Source organism: Squalius cephalus (assembly GCF_949319135.1).
Source record: "Squalius cephalus genome assembly, chromosome: 25".
NCBI classification, from domain to species: Eukaryota; Metazoa; Chordata; class Actinopteri; order Cypriniformes; family Leuciscidae; genus Squalius; species Squalius cephalus.
In genome coordinates, this window is record NC_137146.1 from 4,310,703 (window position 1) to 4,329,421 (window position 18,719).

At 36.1% G+C, this 18,719-nt stretch overlaps 1 protein-coding gene across 1 annotated transcript; it reads right to left on the bottom strand.

The window, feature by feature from the left end:
• Window positions 1-256: 256 nt before the first annotated feature.
• Window positions 257-15,853, bottom strand: LOC307153520 (uncharacterized protein). Its single transcript, XM_079863012.1, has 13 exons — window positions 15,656-15,853; window positions 12,943-13,806; window positions 11,882-12,047; window positions 11,670-11,809; window positions 10,891-11,138; window positions 9,084-9,386; window positions 6,977-7,250; window positions 6,053-6,236; window positions 5,806-5,951; window positions 3,973-4,047; window positions 3,732-3,878; window positions 3,407-3,503; window positions 257-1,244 (listed from the first exon to the last, which is right to left on the bottom strand). Exons 2-13 carry the CDS (start codon window positions 13,784-13,786, stop codon window positions 1,181-1,183), a joined length of 2,688 nt encoding a protein of 895 aa, XP_079719138.1. The 5' UTR covers window positions 13,787-13,806; window positions 15,656-15,853; the 3' UTR covers window positions 257-1,180.
• Window positions 15,854-18,719: the final 2,866 nt, after the last annotated feature.

Sequence of the window (18,719 nt, forward strand, 5' to 3'; positions counted from 1 at the left end):
TGAAGCAGCACGACCTTTTCAACATTGATAAAAATAAGAACTTATTAATAATTGAGCACCAAATCAGCATTTCACTATGATTTCTGAAGGATCCTGTGACATTGTATTTTTGATCAAATAAATGCAGCCTTGAGCGTGAGAGGCTTCTTTCAGAAACATTATCATATCTTACAGAGCCCAAACTTTTGAACGGTAGTGTACAGGGCCCTTGTACAGTGTTATATAGAAGAGAAAAAACTTCATGCACAGCCAATGTTAAGAAAAAAAACATTTATTGTGATAGTCCTTTTAACAAAAAAAAGAAATTTCCTCTTACAAATGTACATGTCTGATCATCAAAAATCAATGACGCAAGACTAAATCAATAATCAATTACATAAAAAGAACCTACAAGGAACCAGTGAAAATGTAAAATTGGCAAATTGTATTTTAGTTTTGAGAAAACACAGCAAAATGCAAAAAAAAAAAGACCTTTGAAAATGAACATAATGGAACACATTGCAACTCTACACTTCGACACTAGTAATCAATATTATACTTTGTCATTTCCACCCTTTATTTCCTGCATGTGTGTTTTCTGCTCTGTCTAGGGTGCTTAAAATTGAATGTCATGAGCACTTGCCAGTCCTAGAATGAGATTTAAGTGACAGAACCAGGCAGTTAAGATCAATATAACTAATGAGAATGAACTGAGGGAACAGTGCGTACTGTAAATAACAAGCTGGACAGTTTTTTCTCCGTCTTACTGTAAGCGACACACTGAAATGCTTCTGTGGTCAAATGCACTCAAACACTGATCTGATGACCCTGAGAACAACTGATAACGCTTTGCAGATGCATAAAAGAAAATCTGTAAACACATGAAACAAACACAACATTTGGAGAAAGACTCATGAAGGAAGCCCGTACGGAAACCTGCAGTCACAAACGGCCGGACTTTAGCAGTGGCACAATGTTAGATGCTAGCACACAAAGTCACAATACAAATACACCTGAATTCAATAAAAGAACGTTTTTTTGGAACATTTGATAAAACACTAAAGAAATTAAACATCCTGACACTTTGATAAAATCTTGAGAATATCAACATTGCATAATCAAAACCTGTGAGCCTGCATTCATCTATAGTAAAAACACACAAACACGCAAACAAAACTTCACACACACTCAAGCATACACACTAAAGTTCGAGTGGCGTCTCGACCTGTTCGCTCAACTGCATGGAGAGGTAGTCAGAAGGACGCCTGCGAAAAGATCAGCACAGATAATGAGCTGAAACATGTTTGAACATATTTTTTTTTTTCTTTTCTCAAATGCAGAAGGTGAGCAAGAGCACATTCATTCTACAAATCGGCTAATCACACAACAAAAACTAAATAAATTATGAATATATTCTTTAAAAAGTATATCCAATGAGATGGTACTTTGATATATACTGTATTATGGTACAAAATGATTATCATATTCATGGTACCACAGTATTTACCATGGTACTCCAAGGTACTTGAAAGAATGTTGTGGCTTTACTGTGTTAATCGCCTAAATAACTATGGCTATAAACCATGTTGTATAAGTGTAAAATGTTTTAAATGTGGAATTTTAAATTCCACATTTAAATTATTAATCCTGCCGTCAGCATGAATGAATGTGTTTGGGATGCTCTTTTTTTTCCCCCGGACCCCCACCAATACGTTAAAACTGCACATTTTAGAGTGGCCTTTTATTGTGGACAGCCTAAGGCACACCTGTGCAATAATCATTCTGTCTAATCAGCATCTTGATATGCCACACCTGTGAGGTGGATGGATTATCTCGGCAAAGGAGAAGTGCTCACTAACACAGATTTAGACAGATTTGTGAACAATATTTGAGAGAAATAGGCCTTTTGTGTACATAGAAAAAGTCTTCGAGTTCAGCTCATGAAAAATGGGGGCAAAAACAAAAGTGTTGCGTTTATAATTTTGTTCAGTGTATATTCATTGGTCAGTTAAATTATTATATATGATTATATTATATATAATAAAGTTGAACTACTTTTAATTTAAAAGTTGGTCAATTCTGTTTTGATATTACATACTTTTTATTTCTACCAATTAATTAACTGAATTAATATTAATATACATTTTATTATATTATAATATACAACTACATTAATACATACGTTTTAAATAGTATATTGATATTAATTAAATTTTATTTGGCATAAATAAACAATATTTAGTATTAGGAAAAAGCTTAAACGTATAGTATGGAATTTTTCGCCACTAGGGGTCGCTAAACTATTTACAATAACAAAGGCGTCATTTGATGACGCAACATTTGCTAAGAATTATGGATCTTGTCGTCAACGTCAAGCCGACCGAACTAATAATGTTTATGGATGAGTGAATACATCGATGTTTTTATCATGACTGTGATATGAAGGTCAGGATTGCTAAGAGACAGCTATCAGCTCCACACGCGACGCGAGTCCCGCGGATATAAAAGGAATATGGACATTTCATTCTACCGAACTACACGCAAGTGCAGAATTACTACTCACAGGTCAGTTTATTAGACAAATTAAACTTGTGAGGTAACGCAGCGCTGTTTCACCTGGTCTAACATTACACTATCACACTAAACTGCATTTGAATGTGTTGAAATTAATGTGTTAGTTTGTCTGTATGAGACTAGCAGTAAGCTAGATCAACATTAGAATAACATACAGATCATATTCTAACATTTTATCATTGTTGAACTATATAACATTGATTAGTTGTAAATGTGCTCACCTGTTTAATAAAGTACATGTAGGAGCGGTCGAAGTCTCGGACGTGGATCTCTCGTTTATATACTGTCTATGGGAGCTCTCGGCATCTCGAAAACACCGCGCTGATATTGATTCTCGTTTTAGTTCACATTTTTTATCCAAAGTCTGCTTGCCATGGTCCATAATGTTTGAACGAAACAACAACAGCGTGCAGATAGACATTGCGAACTACACAGTGGTCCACATCAGTCGCTTTGGTTACTGTCAGAGGGCTCTGGTTGCTATGGCAGTACGAGCGGAAACCAGGGAGAACGCGGATATGACGCCATTGACAGCGACAAAACGGAAATAAAGAAAAGGGACGTGTCTTCGAATTAAATTACAAATTTCTCCTGGTTTGAAAGTTGTTGGAAACAGTCGGGATAATGTAAGTACACAACTAAAAAAAATATATAACATAGATATAGTGATTTTTGCTATTTTTAAAGCAAAAAAGTTACATATTGTGCCTTTAACTACTTTTAAACTCTATATTGACATTAATTAAAAATAATTTTAATATTTATAATACATCTTATTATAGGCATCACCACAGAGAGCTTAATGCAAAACACACACACACACACACACACACACAAACTGATCTTTCCTCACCTTTTTTTGTACAAGTAGACAAACAGCGCAGCACCCAGTGCGAACAGCAGAAGCGCTGCGAGTACAAGCCCGACCTGCAGTGCGACCGGTGACCCCGCTGGACATACAAAATAACACACACACACACACACACACACACACACACACACACACACACACACACACACGGACGGTTACTTCTTTAGGCCAGTATAAACCCAGGACTTCCATAAGAGCAAACTCTAGCAGTTATCTGGCATTAACGTGTGTGTGTGTGTGTGTGTGTGTGTGTGTGTGTGTGTGTGTGTGTGTGTGTGTGTGTGTGTGTGTGTGTGTGTGTGTGTACCTCCATGAACCAGTCGCTCCTGTGCGGGTGAACATGAGAGCTTGTTGTTGTTCAGTGTCTCAGTGATTTGCTCCCTCTGTTGGTCAGAAACAGCAAGAACAGGCCCCTGTGCGTCCAATGTACCCGCCTCGCAGGACACATTCACACCTAACATAGCGTAAAGACAGGACATTTCCATCAGTATCAGGTCAACTCGATTCAGGTACATTTTAACATGAATGTGTGTTTTATTGTGACTTACCTTTAACATGCAAGCTTGAGATCCCACAGTCACACAAATCTTGTAACAAATCAGCCAATTCCTCCTGGTCACAATCTGAGAGAGACAGATGAAGAACTCAGTGAACGGCTCTCAAGAAATACTGATTTATTTAGAAGAGGACATTTTAGATGCATCTCACATTAAGTGCCTACTGAAAAGTGCAGACATTAGTACAGTACATACATACAGTAAAAACAGTAATATTGTGAAATATTATTACAATTTAAAATGGCTGTTCTCTATTTTAATATAATTTGAAATGTAATTTATTCCGGTGATCAAAGCTGAATTTTCAACATCATTACTTCAGTCTTCAGTGTCACATGATCCTTCAGAAATCATTCGAATATGATGATTTGATACTCAAGAAACATTTTTGATTAATATCTACTATTATCTATTAACTTTTTCAGGATCTTTAATGTGTATAATGTTCAAAAGAACAGCATTTATTTCACTACTGTCACTTTTGATCAATTTAATGCATCCTTGTTAAATAGAAATATTAATTTCAACAACATTTGAACGTGTGTGTACTGACTATTTCCATTAATATGTGACGATGTATTAATTTGGATGAGGCATAGAAATCAACATTTGAAATGTTTCCAGTTCTTCTGAGGACCGTGGGAACACTTTAACTTCCTACCAAGTGAAAAAAGACTGACAACCTGGAGGACAATGAGGGATAAGTCATCTAAACTCTCTTATCTTCTCTGAGTCACATGTCATTCCAGCAGTTTTAATTCTCTGGGTGTGTTCAACATGCTTGTGCATGTTTTGTGGGTTTTTGACACACATACAGCAATTCTTCAAATGTTCTCGATGAGTGTTATAGAGCATCACAAACTAAAATAACAGATAGATGCTACTGGCCGGCATGAGAGAAATTAATTTTAAACTTTCCATTTTTGTGTGTGATCATTTGAGTTCAACAATGTTGTTCTAAAAAAATATGTGTTATGCATTCTGGGTTTTCAACAGAAACTGAATATTTTTTTGTATTTGAACGGCTTTAACAGATGTACAGAGACAGAGGCAGATTTTGTAGAGTGATCTGTGGCTAATATATGCATTATTCGAACAGTGTTTGCCAAGCCACATTATTTTTAACTTGCGCTTCTGGTAGATTGCATTAGTCATAATGGAATTGAGCTGCGGCATGAATTTTGTCATTATTTACTCACCCTCATATCATTTTAAACCCGTATGCTATCATTTTCTACCCTGGTAGTCCAGAGTTCTCGCGAGAGCACAAGTTGAATTTGCTCAGCGAGTTTACTCTGGTGTCGAGTAATGATGCTCATTAAATATGCCCTTGTATCCGAGCTGCACCAATCACATCGGGTTATCTGATATAGGCGGGCCAGAGGCGAGATAAACAGATGATGACAGCGCTGTGACGTCGAAGTCATTAGTAAACATTGCAAGATGGCTATGGATGAACACCAGTTGTTCGAAACGGCTTTGGCCGCTACAATGAACGAGTTAGACTTGGCTTTTTATCTAAAAGAGGAACAGAAGACGGCGCTCGAATCGTTCCTTTGCAAGAAGGACGTTTTTGCTGTTTTGCCGACCGGATACGGCAAGAGACTAATCTACCAGTTAGCTCCGCTGGTAGCTAAGCGTATGGCTTGTTGTGATTGGTCGTAGTGTTATCCAATTGCGTGCAGTGAGATTTTCAAATGCATGCTTGGTGCCGCCCCTCAAACTGGCCGAGTTTCATTACTCGATGCCAGACCATTAATCTTTCAGATTTAGATCTGGATTTCTAGGCTAATCATTTTCTACTATCCCTTTAAAAACACTTACTTCCTGGATTATATTTTCTCTGCAGGCACACATCCATGGAGCTGGAGAAGGCAGGACTCGGGCAGAGGTTCTGGAGGCCTGGAGTCTCCTGGGATGTGACCCAGAGAAAGAGCCCGTCTGATGCACATCGAGAGATGGAATAATATCTTACAAAAACACAAGCACACAGAGCATGAAAACAGCGTACAAAAACTGCTGATGCCAATAACACACTGGATTCAAATACAAAAGCAGCTCCCAAACATACTCGGGCAACGTGGGTTCCACGCGTGTTTTGTTGTGCTGGAGAATTCTTTGTAACTTTGGGTCATCGGAAAAAACAAACCAGTCCAAACTGTGCGAGTTTTTCCCATAAACACCTGATCCTGACGGCTCAAAACACAACAGCACTGCAGCAAATGCCAATTGATCCAGCACTGGCAAACCCAGATCTGCACAAACACAAAGATCCATGAGTAAACAAATGAATTTGACTCGACTTTAGAATTAATCTGCCGTTTAATCCAAATCACTGGTTTGTCTAAAGAGAACATCAGTCTCTCAGAAGTAACAATCCCATTCATTTTCTCCATTGAACAGTTTATTTGTTTATTTATTTAACTTTTATTGTATTTTATTTGAGGTTGACTATCTATGCTTCAATCAAGTTTATTAGTCAAATTACCAGTAAAGATTAACACAGAAGCACACTAGTATCCCATTCCAAACACAGCACACATTAAAGGCAAAAAACAATCCAAAACAAATACTTACAAATAAAACTACTTTAAAAATGAAAACAGGAGTAAAATGACTTTTCCCACAATCCTGCGGTTGGTCTCATTACATTTCCTAACATACTTGAATATTTAACAATTGTGTTTATATCGTTTTAGACTAACAATCAATGATTTTATCATTTTTAATGTTTATTCCCTAATAAAATCATTTTAAGTACACAGATTTTCCTATACTTTTCTGCTTTAAATCAAAGTATGTAATATTGTGATTCATCTCAGAGCTGTTATTCAGTCTTTAATGAAGAATTCTCAGAAATGTCAATGGAGAAAATGCGTTTCAGAGACAAAAGTTCAAATGATTTTGCACACATCAGTCTACTTTTTTTTGGGACCAAAACATGCACTTCAAGCTGTGCCTCACAAAGAAGACATTTCCAGATCGACACACCCACCTGCGTTAGACACGTTCCTGATGAGATAGAGCCCGTCTGTTCCTGTGCTGCCAGTGAGCGGGAGACTAGTAAATTCTTTAAAGTCTTCCCCAAAAAATACTAAAACAAGTCCATTCAATGGAGTCAACGGTGGGCCTTTCAACTCCACAAATACACATTGGATATCAGTGCAGTTTAGAAAGTTTAATTCATTGATGAGGAGACCCTCAGGAGGTGGAGGTATAGTGGGTTTCGTGGGACAGTTATTTTGCTTCCTTGGTGTGGGAGAAGCGACCTATGGACACATGATGGAGGGTTAATATGGCATGCATTTGATGGGTCCAGCACATAAAATCCTAAGAAAGCAGTGTCACCCGGCAAAATAAATCCTGATAGGCTACTTACATAAGCATCTCTTCATAGTGTATAGTGTGCACAGTGAGTAAACGCTATGCAAGCATTCAGTGCCTAGACGACCTACTAAATTTGTCAAAATGTGCAGTTTACAATCTGCAATGCGCTCATCCTCTATCGCCTGTGACTTTTAACATTTCAACTTGATTTATTATATGATTAGACTGCCAGAAGTTTTTAATTTTTACTCAATGGATTTTTAAAAAAATTATTATTATTAATTCTCTCTTTTCCTGGCAATGGTCTTGCTCTTTACTGTACCCCTATGTTTGTTTTGCAACAACATTTCTGTAAACAAATGTAATTTGTAATGTAATTACAATTTAAAAAAATGAATCAAATCCATTTTGATTGTGGTAATAATGTTTGAAAAACATTTCACTGTATACGGTTTGAAAGTAATATACACATTTTTAAAATAAAATATCATAAATAAAATAAAAATAAAGTACAGTAAAAAATAAAAGTAAAGAAAAGTGAAATAAAATGAAGTAAATTGAAATAAAAAAGAATAAAAGTGAAATAAAGTAAAAGTAAAGTGAAATAAAATAAAGTAATAGTAAAGTAAAATAAAGTTAAAGTAAAGTGAAATAAAATAAAGTAATAGTATAGTAAAATAAAGTTAAAGTAAAGTGAAATAAAATAAAGTAATAGTAAAGTAAAATAAAGTTAAAGTAAAGTGAAATAAAATAAAGTAATAGTAAAGTAAAATAAAGTTAAAGTAAAGTGAAATAAAATAAAGTAATAGTAAAGTAAAATAAAGTTAAAGTAAAGTGAAATAAAATAAAGTAATAGTAAAGTAAAATAAAGTTAAAGTAAAGTGAAATAAAATAAAGTAATAGTAAAGTAAAATAAAGTTAAAGTAAAGTGAAATAAAATAAAGTAATAGTAAAGTAAAATAAAGTTAAAGTAAAGTGAAATAAAATAAAGTAATAGTAAAGTAAAATAAAGTTAAAGTAAAGTGAAATTAAATTAAAATAAAATAAAAGTAAAAGTGAAATAAAATAAAGTAAAAGTAAAGTGAAATAAAATAAAAAATAAAAGTAAAAAGTAAAGTGAAATAAAAAAATAATAAAAGTGAAATAAAATAAAGTAAAAGTACAGTGAAATAAAATAAGTAATAGTAAAGTAAAGTAAAATAAAGTTAAAATTAAAGTAAAGTGAAATAAAGTTAAGTGAAATAAAATAAAGTTAAGTGAAATAAAATAAAGTTAAAGTAAAGTGAAATTAAATTAAAATAAAATAAAAGTGAAATAAAATAAAATAAAGTAAAAGTAAAGTGAAATAAAATAAAAAATAAAATAAAGAAAAAAGTGAAATAAAAAAGAATAAAAGTGAAATAAAATTAAGTAAAAGTAAAGTAAAATAAAATAAAGTTAAAGTAAAGTGAAATAAAGTAAAATTAAAGAAGTAAAATAAAGTTAAGTGAAATAAAATAAAGTTAAAGTAAAATGAAAATAAAAGTAAAAGTGAAATAAAATAAAGTAAAAGTAAAAGTAAAGTGAAATAAAAAATAAAAGTAAAAATAAAGTGAAATAAAAATAAAATAAAGTAAAAGTAAAGTGAAGTGAAATAAAATAAAGTGAAAAAAAATGTAACAGACCTCAGAGGAATATATTCTCCTAAACACTTTGCACATGGTACAAATGAGATCAAGTAAGTTTCTAGGAGAATTCGGCATGAAGCTCACATGAACAGAAACACAAGCTCTCACCCTGAAAGCACCGAGGTTGAGTCTCTCGGTTCCACATCGACTGAGGGTCTCATCGCCGGGTAACACGCTCACGTCCTCCAGTAGAAGGATCTGTCTCGGTGTCAGCGCTTGCGTTATCTCTGAAATCCTTTTCTCAGATCCACGAGTGCGGTAAACTACTGCATCCAGCAAACCGCTTCTCGGAATATTCGGACTCTCCTTAGAGGGCGGAGACTTGCTGCGATACAACACTACAGCGTCTGGCCCATTCTGAATAGTGTTCGATGGGATCCTAATGTCAGGGCCGACCTTAGCACTGCCAATCTGGAGGAACAGATTCAGAGAGATTTTAAAAGCGGTCACTTTATGTTTGTTTCAAGGATGCATTAAATGCATTAAAAGTGACAGTAAAGACATTTATAATATTATAAACTACTTCAATTTCAAATAAATCTTTTGGACTTCCTATTCAACAAAGAATCCTAAAAAAATATATACATGTTTCCACAAAAATATGAAGCAGCACAACTGTTTTCATCATTGATAATAATAATAATTAATGTTTCTTGAGCAACAAATCATCATATTAGAATGATTTCTGAAGGATCATGTGACACCGAAGACTGGAGTAATGATGCTGAAAATTCAGCTTTGATCACAGGAATAAATTACATTTTAAAATATATTCAAATATAAAATAGATACTTTAAACTGTAATAATATTTCACAGTATTACAGTATTTTTGATCAAATAAAAGGAGCAGAATAGACTTCTTTCAAAAACATTAAAGGGGAGCTATTATGCCTTTTTCAATGTCTTTTGTTTTTTTCGGGGTCTTTTAGAAAACATTATTTTTCCCATATTCTCCTCTCTTCCCAGTCTGTCAGTAACACTCTGTTTAGTCCCGGTCTCTCTGAAGCCCTTCTGCTCAAAAGCACAATGTGCTCTGATTGGTCGACTGGAGCAGGGTGTTGTGATTGGTCAACCATAACCCCCTTACCATAACCGCGAGTTTCAACACAGTAATAACTAACTCAACCAGGCCCCGCCCCTTTATTTGCATATGCCTTGGGCAGAAATTATTTAAATGAGGAATATTGTGACGTGTTCGTTCCCAGAAGAAAACCCCAAGACTACAATGGAGTCAGGGAGTTCAGAAACAGTGCGCACTGATATTAAGAATAACTCCATTTGGAATGACTTTGTAACTTTGTGACTTTGTAACCGTTAATTTTCAAAGTCGTCACCTGATTGGTTATATTCTACACGATATCCGGGAGACGTGTGCATCGCGTTTTTAATGGTCCGTCTAGAAACAAAGATGCCGTGATGCCAAACCCCCTCATGGAAGAAGAACGCCGTCATGTTACAACTATGAACATCTTCAAAAGAATGTAAAGTATGTAAAGTTTGTGTAAATACTTTTTAAAAAACCTCCAAGAGTTTCACACACCGATCTGTTATTTTCACGCCCCAAAACACAACGCGTAACAAAATGAACTGTGATTGGTTGCTTTACATGTCAGTCAAGGCGGTCGTTGGCCAATGAAAGCTGCTATGGAGTCCAGACCTTCTGCGGTCAGTTTGAAGGTCTGGCTACATGAGACTATAACTTTGCAGACCTTTTTCATGCTCAAACAGCAACATTACCCACTAAAGTAAGTTGAAAATGAAAAAAAAAAGCATAATAGGACCCTTTTAAAAAATGTTAAGACCCCAAACTTTTGAATGGGAGTGTAAATAATTGCCTGTTATCACTACTAAATGGAATTCAAACATGACTTATTTGTTCTTCTTTTGCAAGCGTTCAAGTATGCAGCTGCTCACCAGGAAGTATCCGTCATCATCTGTGAAATATCCATTCAGCTCCAGCTCATAGTACACCTCTACATTCTGTCCATTGATCATCACCAGCCAGATGAAGTCCAGCGACATACGGGAGCCAGACGGATGCCACAACTCTATAAACTCCTCGTCCTCGGCTCCTCCTGGTGTGTTAGTGTTGACCTCATTAAGCAGGAAATCAATACTGCTATGAATCGAGGGATAGCTCGGTCCTCCCACTGTAGAAAAGGCTGAAACAACAAGGCAGAACTTAAAAACATGACCGGACACAGTTCTTTGATACACATAATGGGGAAGCCATTTATATACATATATATTTACATATTTATTCATTCTTATACATGGTATGGACTTGTTTTTTAGGTATTTGCTTGTAGCAGATTCTAATTAACATGTATTCCGTGCACATTGTGTTATTTGGGGTCAGCCCTATGTTCCCACAGCCCTATGTTCCCACGGCCCTATGTTCCCACATTTCTAAGATTTTTTTTTTTTACGATTTGTCTAAACTCCAGTTACGGGTAGGTTTAGGGGTGGGGTCAGAGGTAGGCCATTTGTGGGAACATAGGGCTGTGGGAACATAGACATGATCCCATTTATTTAATGTATGATGCTTTTATGTATATGGTTTACGTGGCCTCATTAATTGCCCCTTCGGGGACAAATAAAGTGTTTTGAATTGAACCCTAAAAATGTGTCCTTTACATGGAAGAGAAAGAAAGTTGTAAATATGGTTGTTTCGCAACGAAATCAAGACCTACTCATGTTAAGCGGGCAGGACTGAAACCAAACGCAGTCATTGGGTTTAGCGGGACTCCGGGGCCTCGTAACAAACAGTCCCGGATCTCTCGTCCATTCGGTGACACCACATCGACTGACATGAACACCTGCTGTGTGAAAACTGCAGCATACAAACAGGGGTAAATATATATTGAAATACACAATAACACATTGTATGGCACGTGCTGATCACCTTTCTGTGAGAATGAAGGGTTTTCTCCCGGGTATGAGTGTCTCTGTGAGGTTCTCACTGGGCATGTGCGCAGAGTCACCATAAACAAAGGCATCGATTGGCTGTTTGTGGCTGAGGGGGTCGCCCTTAGGGAAGTCTGTCGGCGGGCCGTCATACAGTGCAAATGCTGAAATATCAAATATTACATAAAATGTATTTAGTTGCATATGAATATTTCATCACTTCATTTAAAAAAATAAAAAGTAAATACATTTTTTGATTAAAGATGGCCTTATTTTCATGACATTGAAAATCTAAACACTCAGCAGCATACTACACTGAAAAAAGTTAAATAATAATAATTATTGTTTGAAATGTAAAGTACATTTATAATGTACAGTTGTTATGCTATTCTGCTTAATAAAAATAAAAAATTATAATTATATCAGGATGATTTTCATTAATTCTATTTTTTTCCCATCACATTATGAGAATTTAGAAGAGAATATTTGTCATGAAAATAATGCAAAACACATCCTCCAAAGTTTTAAAATGGTCTTACAAATCTTTATGCAAAATATAATTCCATTTTTGTTTCTTTTGAATCGGGGGTTATATGTGATCTGGACATTTCTAAGTTTTACCCAACAACATTCGAGACAATAAACAACACTAAATTGTTTGAACAATTAACCATTGTATTGTTAAAAAAAATTTATTTAAATGAAATAGTTGAAATAAAATAAAATATTAGATAAAACTTATAACGTAGAATTGTTGCCTCGGCTAAAATAAAAGCTAAAGTACAAAAAAATTAAATAAAACTGAATAAAAATAAATAAATGTAATAATCCAATTAAATGTTTAAAAATTTAATTTAATAAATTAAAGCAAAACAGAAATATATTATTATATTATAAAAATTAATAGAAAATTACATAAAATTACTAAAATTGAAAAAACTGAAAATGTAATTCCAAATATTAACAAATACTATATTGGTGTGTAAATAAAACTAAATTACACTGGTTTGGAACAGTGATTTTAAATAAGTTTATCTACAAGTATCCGATTAACTCTACCTGCCAAAGTTTCAGTCTGCACAGGTATGGTGAAGATCCCAGCCTTGTCTTTGGAGAACTCCACACTCGAGCTAATAAGGTCTGTGGTGACGTCATAAAGCACCAAAGAAAACGTCCAGTTTGCCATGCCAAGATCAAGTTCCACAAGACCCTGTCGGTACGGCCCGTTGATGTCGACTTCGTTGATCCAAACTTTTACAGGGGTCGGCGGTGGGCAATGATTGACCCAATTAGGGGTGGGGGGGCCAGTGTAAAACGTCCAGAGGTTTCCCGACTGCCAGCAGCGCTGAATGGACTCGTCCCCCTCCAGAGCCTTCTCATCCTCCAGGAACGGAACCGAGCCGGGAGTCAGAACTGACGCGAGGCCATCGGCACCTTCTGCGGATTTACGAGAAGTGTACACCACTGCGTCCAACAACCCCACTCCTGAAACGGGTCCCCCAACAGAAACCGGGTCCCAGTTGGGACCGTAGAGTGCGATGGCGTCTGGCCCGTTCTGAACGGAGTTGGGCGGAAGAGTGATGGCGGGAAGGGGAGTCAGTTCAGCAGAACCAACTAAGAAGAAGCCTTTATGATCCGTTTGCTGTCCGCTCAGATCGATAACCCGGTAGGCTTGATCTCCATTACCGTTGTAGAACACCAGTGTGTATCCATCCAGAGAAGCGGGATTCATGCCATCATTGTACAGCTCCACAAATTCACGAGTGTCCAATTTGGGATTGTCACAGTTCACTTCGCTGATTATTAAACATTGGGTCGTTTCTTTAAAAATGCACATTAACACCAAAACCCCCAAACTCAGCTCCACACGCATGGCTGCTGCCCTGATAAAAACTCTCAGCATGTCACAATAAGCAAGTGGACCTGTGGAAGGAAAACAGAAGTTTCATTCCAGATGCGTGCAGTCACTTTTCAAAACATCTTAAGTTTCGTTTCCATTCAATCCAGACACATTGCTTCCCCAACAGTTGCGATATTAGGCAAATTCAAGGACAACCGATGAACTGGAAGGCTTGAAAACACCCAAACACGTGAAAACAATTCCAAGGTCTGTTCAAAAATTCATTTGACACTGACACAAGAGATCATAACAAAGAACACTCCACTCAAACCCATGAAATAACATTACAGGTCTTCTGAAGTCGTACATCAGTGTTGCGTGAGGAACAGACAACAGTTTGAGGGGGTTGAATTATTCTGCTATTCCTAGTAGCTGTGAAGGAAGTGTGGTTCTTGAACGTTACTTAAGTGTGAACTCTGGCATTTAAATACACACATGGGCACTTGCACAACCGCATCTATCTCAGTCATCAGCTGACCACAGACTCCAATAATCAGCAAATCTAGCTCCTGTCACAGTTATAAAATGCCGACAAGGCAGCAAGTGTTCTGAACTTTTCAGAAAAAAAAGTAATTGACTGCAGAGTGCATTTACACTATGTACACTTTTTAAGGTTTATGAAATAGTATGCAAGCAGTAAATGACAATAAACATTTGAGAAAACTCTGTAAAGGGCAATTCGGACTGGAAAGGGAAAACAAATTAAAAAAACTTTTCGAAAGACTAGAGAGTGCAACAGTGTACACCCACTTTTTAATCCTTGGTTATTATGGAAATATTGGAACACAAATGAAGATCTTTTTGATTAAATCTGAGTGATTCCTGTACCTCCATTGACAGCTATGCAACTACCACTTTGACGCTTCAAAAAGTTCATAAAGAGATCGTAAAACTATATGAATTGAGCGGTTTAGCCCAAATTTTCTGAAGAGACTCGTCGCTTAATATGATGAACAGATTGAATTTAGGCTTTTATTCACATATAAATATTCATCATTAATTCACACATCAGTTGTGGTAAACTGAAACTCAAACATGTTCGCTTGATGAGCGAGAACCAATGAGGTTCATTCTTGTGTTACGCATCACGTTTGAGCTTCGGCAAGAGGTTTGTTCGCACACTTCAAGCAGGTTCGGTTGAGCTTCTGTTATGTTTGCTGATCATAAGCCTAAATTAAATATGTTCATCATATAATTCAGAAAATTTGGACTGAACCCCTCAATTAATATGGATTAGTTTTACGATCTCTTTATGAACTTTTTAAAGCATCAAAGTGGTAGTTGCGTAGCTGTCAATGGAGACAGAAAACTCTCATCAAAAAGATTTTCATATGTGTTCTGAAGATGAACGAAAGTCTTATGGGTTTGGAACGACATCAGGGTGAGTAATTAATGACAGAATTTTCATTTTTGTGTGAACTATATTCCTTTAAGACTGAGTACAGTCACAGTATGCAGTGCGCTAATATGTCATTCAAAACATTGCCTAGCCTACAGCACTATCATGATTTCATACAATGTATTCAAAGGATTGTTTACAGAACACAATAACGATGGGTATAGTAACTTTTTGCACACTCCAGTGAAGAAGACAAAAGTAGCATATCCAAGTAGAAGTACCTATAACTTCACAACGTTAAGTCAGAAGTATCTAACTTAACAACACACCGATACATTGTTTATTGCTGAGAAATAAACACAATGAATTTAACTTACTTAAAAGTTAGCCTACTAGCTACTTCGCCATCACAATGACAAACGATTTCGCAATTGCGAAGTTAAAACCCCAGCAGATTTGATCTTTTTAACTAAGCCTGAGCGAGACGATCCGCATTTGCAACTCGTGTGGTTTAATGGAGAAATGTTGCTTACCGTGACGCCCGATGCTCGATTGAACGGGTTTGAAAGTGTTTTGTGAAGTTTTCAGTAACTTTTGCTGTGTGGGGGAACCGATTTGATCCGGTCAGTGTCTTCCACGCGAGTGTGGGCGGTAAATCTGGATGAATTCACGCACATTCCCGGAGACATAAATCCTGGTTCCCAGAAAGATGCCTCTGTCCTTTGTGCAACAAGGCTTTTCCTACACGCATATTGCTTCACAGTGGATGCATCATTTCCCGAGTTCTGCAACTGTTTCGACATTTAAGTTAGGCTACACTTGAAAACCAAGGTACAAAATATCAAACCAAGTCTAATGTATTTTAAAGAAAGATGATGGTGACGGCACAAGCACACTTGACAAGAAAAAATACAACAATGTAGGCCTAAGAGTGTTTTCTCAGCTACTGATTCTTGACTTCACAATATCTTCATAATTTATTATAAAAGTCTTCATAATTTATTTTCGCTACATTTCTTTAATGTAGCTTATATACTGTTTTGATTGTCCCAGACCCCGTGTTTTTAGTAGGCTATTAAATTGATAAAATATTGAATTCATAATTAAAAATGTTTTAAAATTATTATACACAGCGAGTGTAATAAATTCAATAAGTATTGTGTGAAAACCATTTTTACACACATTACGACTTTCCAACAGTTGTGACGTCACGCCAACGTCACCAGTTTTATGAAAAGTAACGGTGTCAGTGAAGAGCCTGAGGTGAAATATGGAATATGTGATATGAATATGTGAAGAAAACAAAGACAGTGTAGGTACATTTTATTTGCGAACAGAATATTTTAATCCCCCTTTTTAAACTATACACCCATAATTCGTGCAAAGCGTCATTTCTACTCATCAAGGTGCAATTTTGTCATGCTATTCGTACTTCAGGGTATATGTTTAAAGGTCAAATGTGGCTTTTGAGTAATTTCCTACATCTTCACGTCTAGGCATGATAGGTAATCAGTATTTTTGTTGACCTTATCATACAGACACTTGATAGAATACTTAAATCAATAAATTCTTCTCCCCAGAATTCCTTTGCAGCTGTTTTTCCATGATAAGAAAAAGATGTGCATTATCTGTGCATACAGTGCACTTCCGGCATGGTAAGTGTTCCCTGCATTTTTCAGTCCTGATCTATTTTTTAAATGGGATAAGTTCTCTCAAAAATGAAAATTTTGAAAGTTTTGAAAGTTTTTCCAAACCTGTAGGCTATGAGTTTCTTTCTTCTGTCACAAAAGAAGATATTTTAAAGAATGTTGGTAATCGGACAGTTAACAGCACCCATTGACTTCCATAGTATTTTTTTCCTACTATAAAAGTCAGTGGGTGCCCTCAACTGTATGGCTACCAACACTCTGAAAAAGGGTGCATCTCGATCAGGGTGATCCAATCCAATTTTGCTTTGAAAAGCCGGCACAAAAGATGAATCATCTGATATGCAGAACATGAGATTTCCAAATCCAGATCATTCTGATCCTGATTAAACTTTCTAAACAACTGGGCCCAAGGGTTCAGTCTATGGTTCAAATACAGTCAAATCTAGACCTATAAATTCTCACCTGCAACACCAGAGGTTGCTGTCTCCACAATATTAGGTGTACGTTGTCTTGGGCTGTGTTCAGAATAGCGTACCACCATACTGTTCTTACTACTGCAGAAGTATATAGTATACTGTCCACAGTATCTAGGTATAGTACATGAATTTTCTATGGAATACTCAAATGACTTACTACATTTACCAATATGCAAGCACTACTTTAATAACAATACAAACAGGCAGGGGCGTAATTTGTGGGGGGGTTGGGGGGAGATAACCCCCCCAAAATTTTAATCTATGCATTACAACCCCCCCAATATTTATACCATGATCACATGAAAAATATGCAGACCCAAAATTCAACCCCCCCAAAGTTCAAACCAAATCTACGCCCTTGCAAACAGGTAATCCAGGGCAAACAAAGAAACTCAGGACAGGAACATGGTACAGCAAACAACGACAGACAAACCACTAGGGCTGTCAAACGATTAATCGCGATTAATCGCATCCAAAATAAAAGTTTGTTTTTACATAATATATGTGTGTGTACGGTGTATAATTATTTTCTATATATAAATACACACACATGCATGTATATATTTAAGAAATATTTGCATGTATGTACTGTGTATATATATTTATATTATATATAATTTATATTATATATAAATATTTTATATATAAATAACACATTTTTCTTAAATATATATGCATGTGTGTGTATTTATATATAGAAAATAATTATACTCCATACACACACATACTGTATATTATGTAAACACAAACTTTTATTTTGGATGCGATTAATCGCGATTAATCGTTTGACAGCCCTACAAACCACTAGAGAAACACAAGGGTAATTTATACACAGGCTAACAAGGTAACAAGGGTGTGTGATTGATTGTCATGGGAACACAAGAGGGTAACCAAGGGAACTAACAAGACACATCTGGAGAGACTAATCAACATGAAAAACTACAAAACATGGCACAATAACACAAAAATCCTCACACAAGACATGAGCACAGGCTGACAGTAACATTGACCGTTATTCCTTTTAAAGCGTAAATAGTTGTAATAGTTATTTATGACTTTGGAATGGTTACTTTACTGAAATGAGGCAACCTCAATGACGTATGCGTCCGACAAATGCGACCTTCGGAGGACGCAGCCTTCGAAATGAAACAAAGCATACGTCTACTTCTACAACTGCGATTTTTAACCTTTCGAGCTATGTTTGGGATGGCATCCTAGTATACTGCTTATTGAATACTGTGCACTATACTGTGTTGCAGGCGTTCTCAACCCTGGTCCTCGAGCGCCACTTTTCCTGCAGAGTTTGATCAAGGTTAGAGCTAAACTCTGCAGGAAAAGTGGCCCTCGAGGACCAGGGTTGAGAACCCCTGCTGTATTGTTTACTCTCTACGATTTAAAAAATAGTATGTGAAATGCAGTATGCATGCAACCAAGCATGCAAACAGAGGACAAACTGTCATATGACCTCAGTG

Bases quoted from the DNA above. Each gene is read 5' to 3' on its own strand.
- LOC307153520 (XM_079863012.1), bottom strand. From the start codon at position 13,786: ATGCTGAGAGTTTTTATCAGGGCAGCAGCCATGCGTGTGGAGCTGAGT. The intron at 6,237-6,976 runs GTGGGTGTGTCG...GTGTTTGTGCAG, and splicing joins CAGGAACGTGTCTAACGCAG to ATCTGGGTTTGCCAGTGCTG. The intron at 4,048-5,805 runs GTAAGTGTTTTT...TGTCTCTCTCAG, and splicing joins GAGAAAATATAATCCAGGAA to ATTGTGACCAGGAGGAATTG.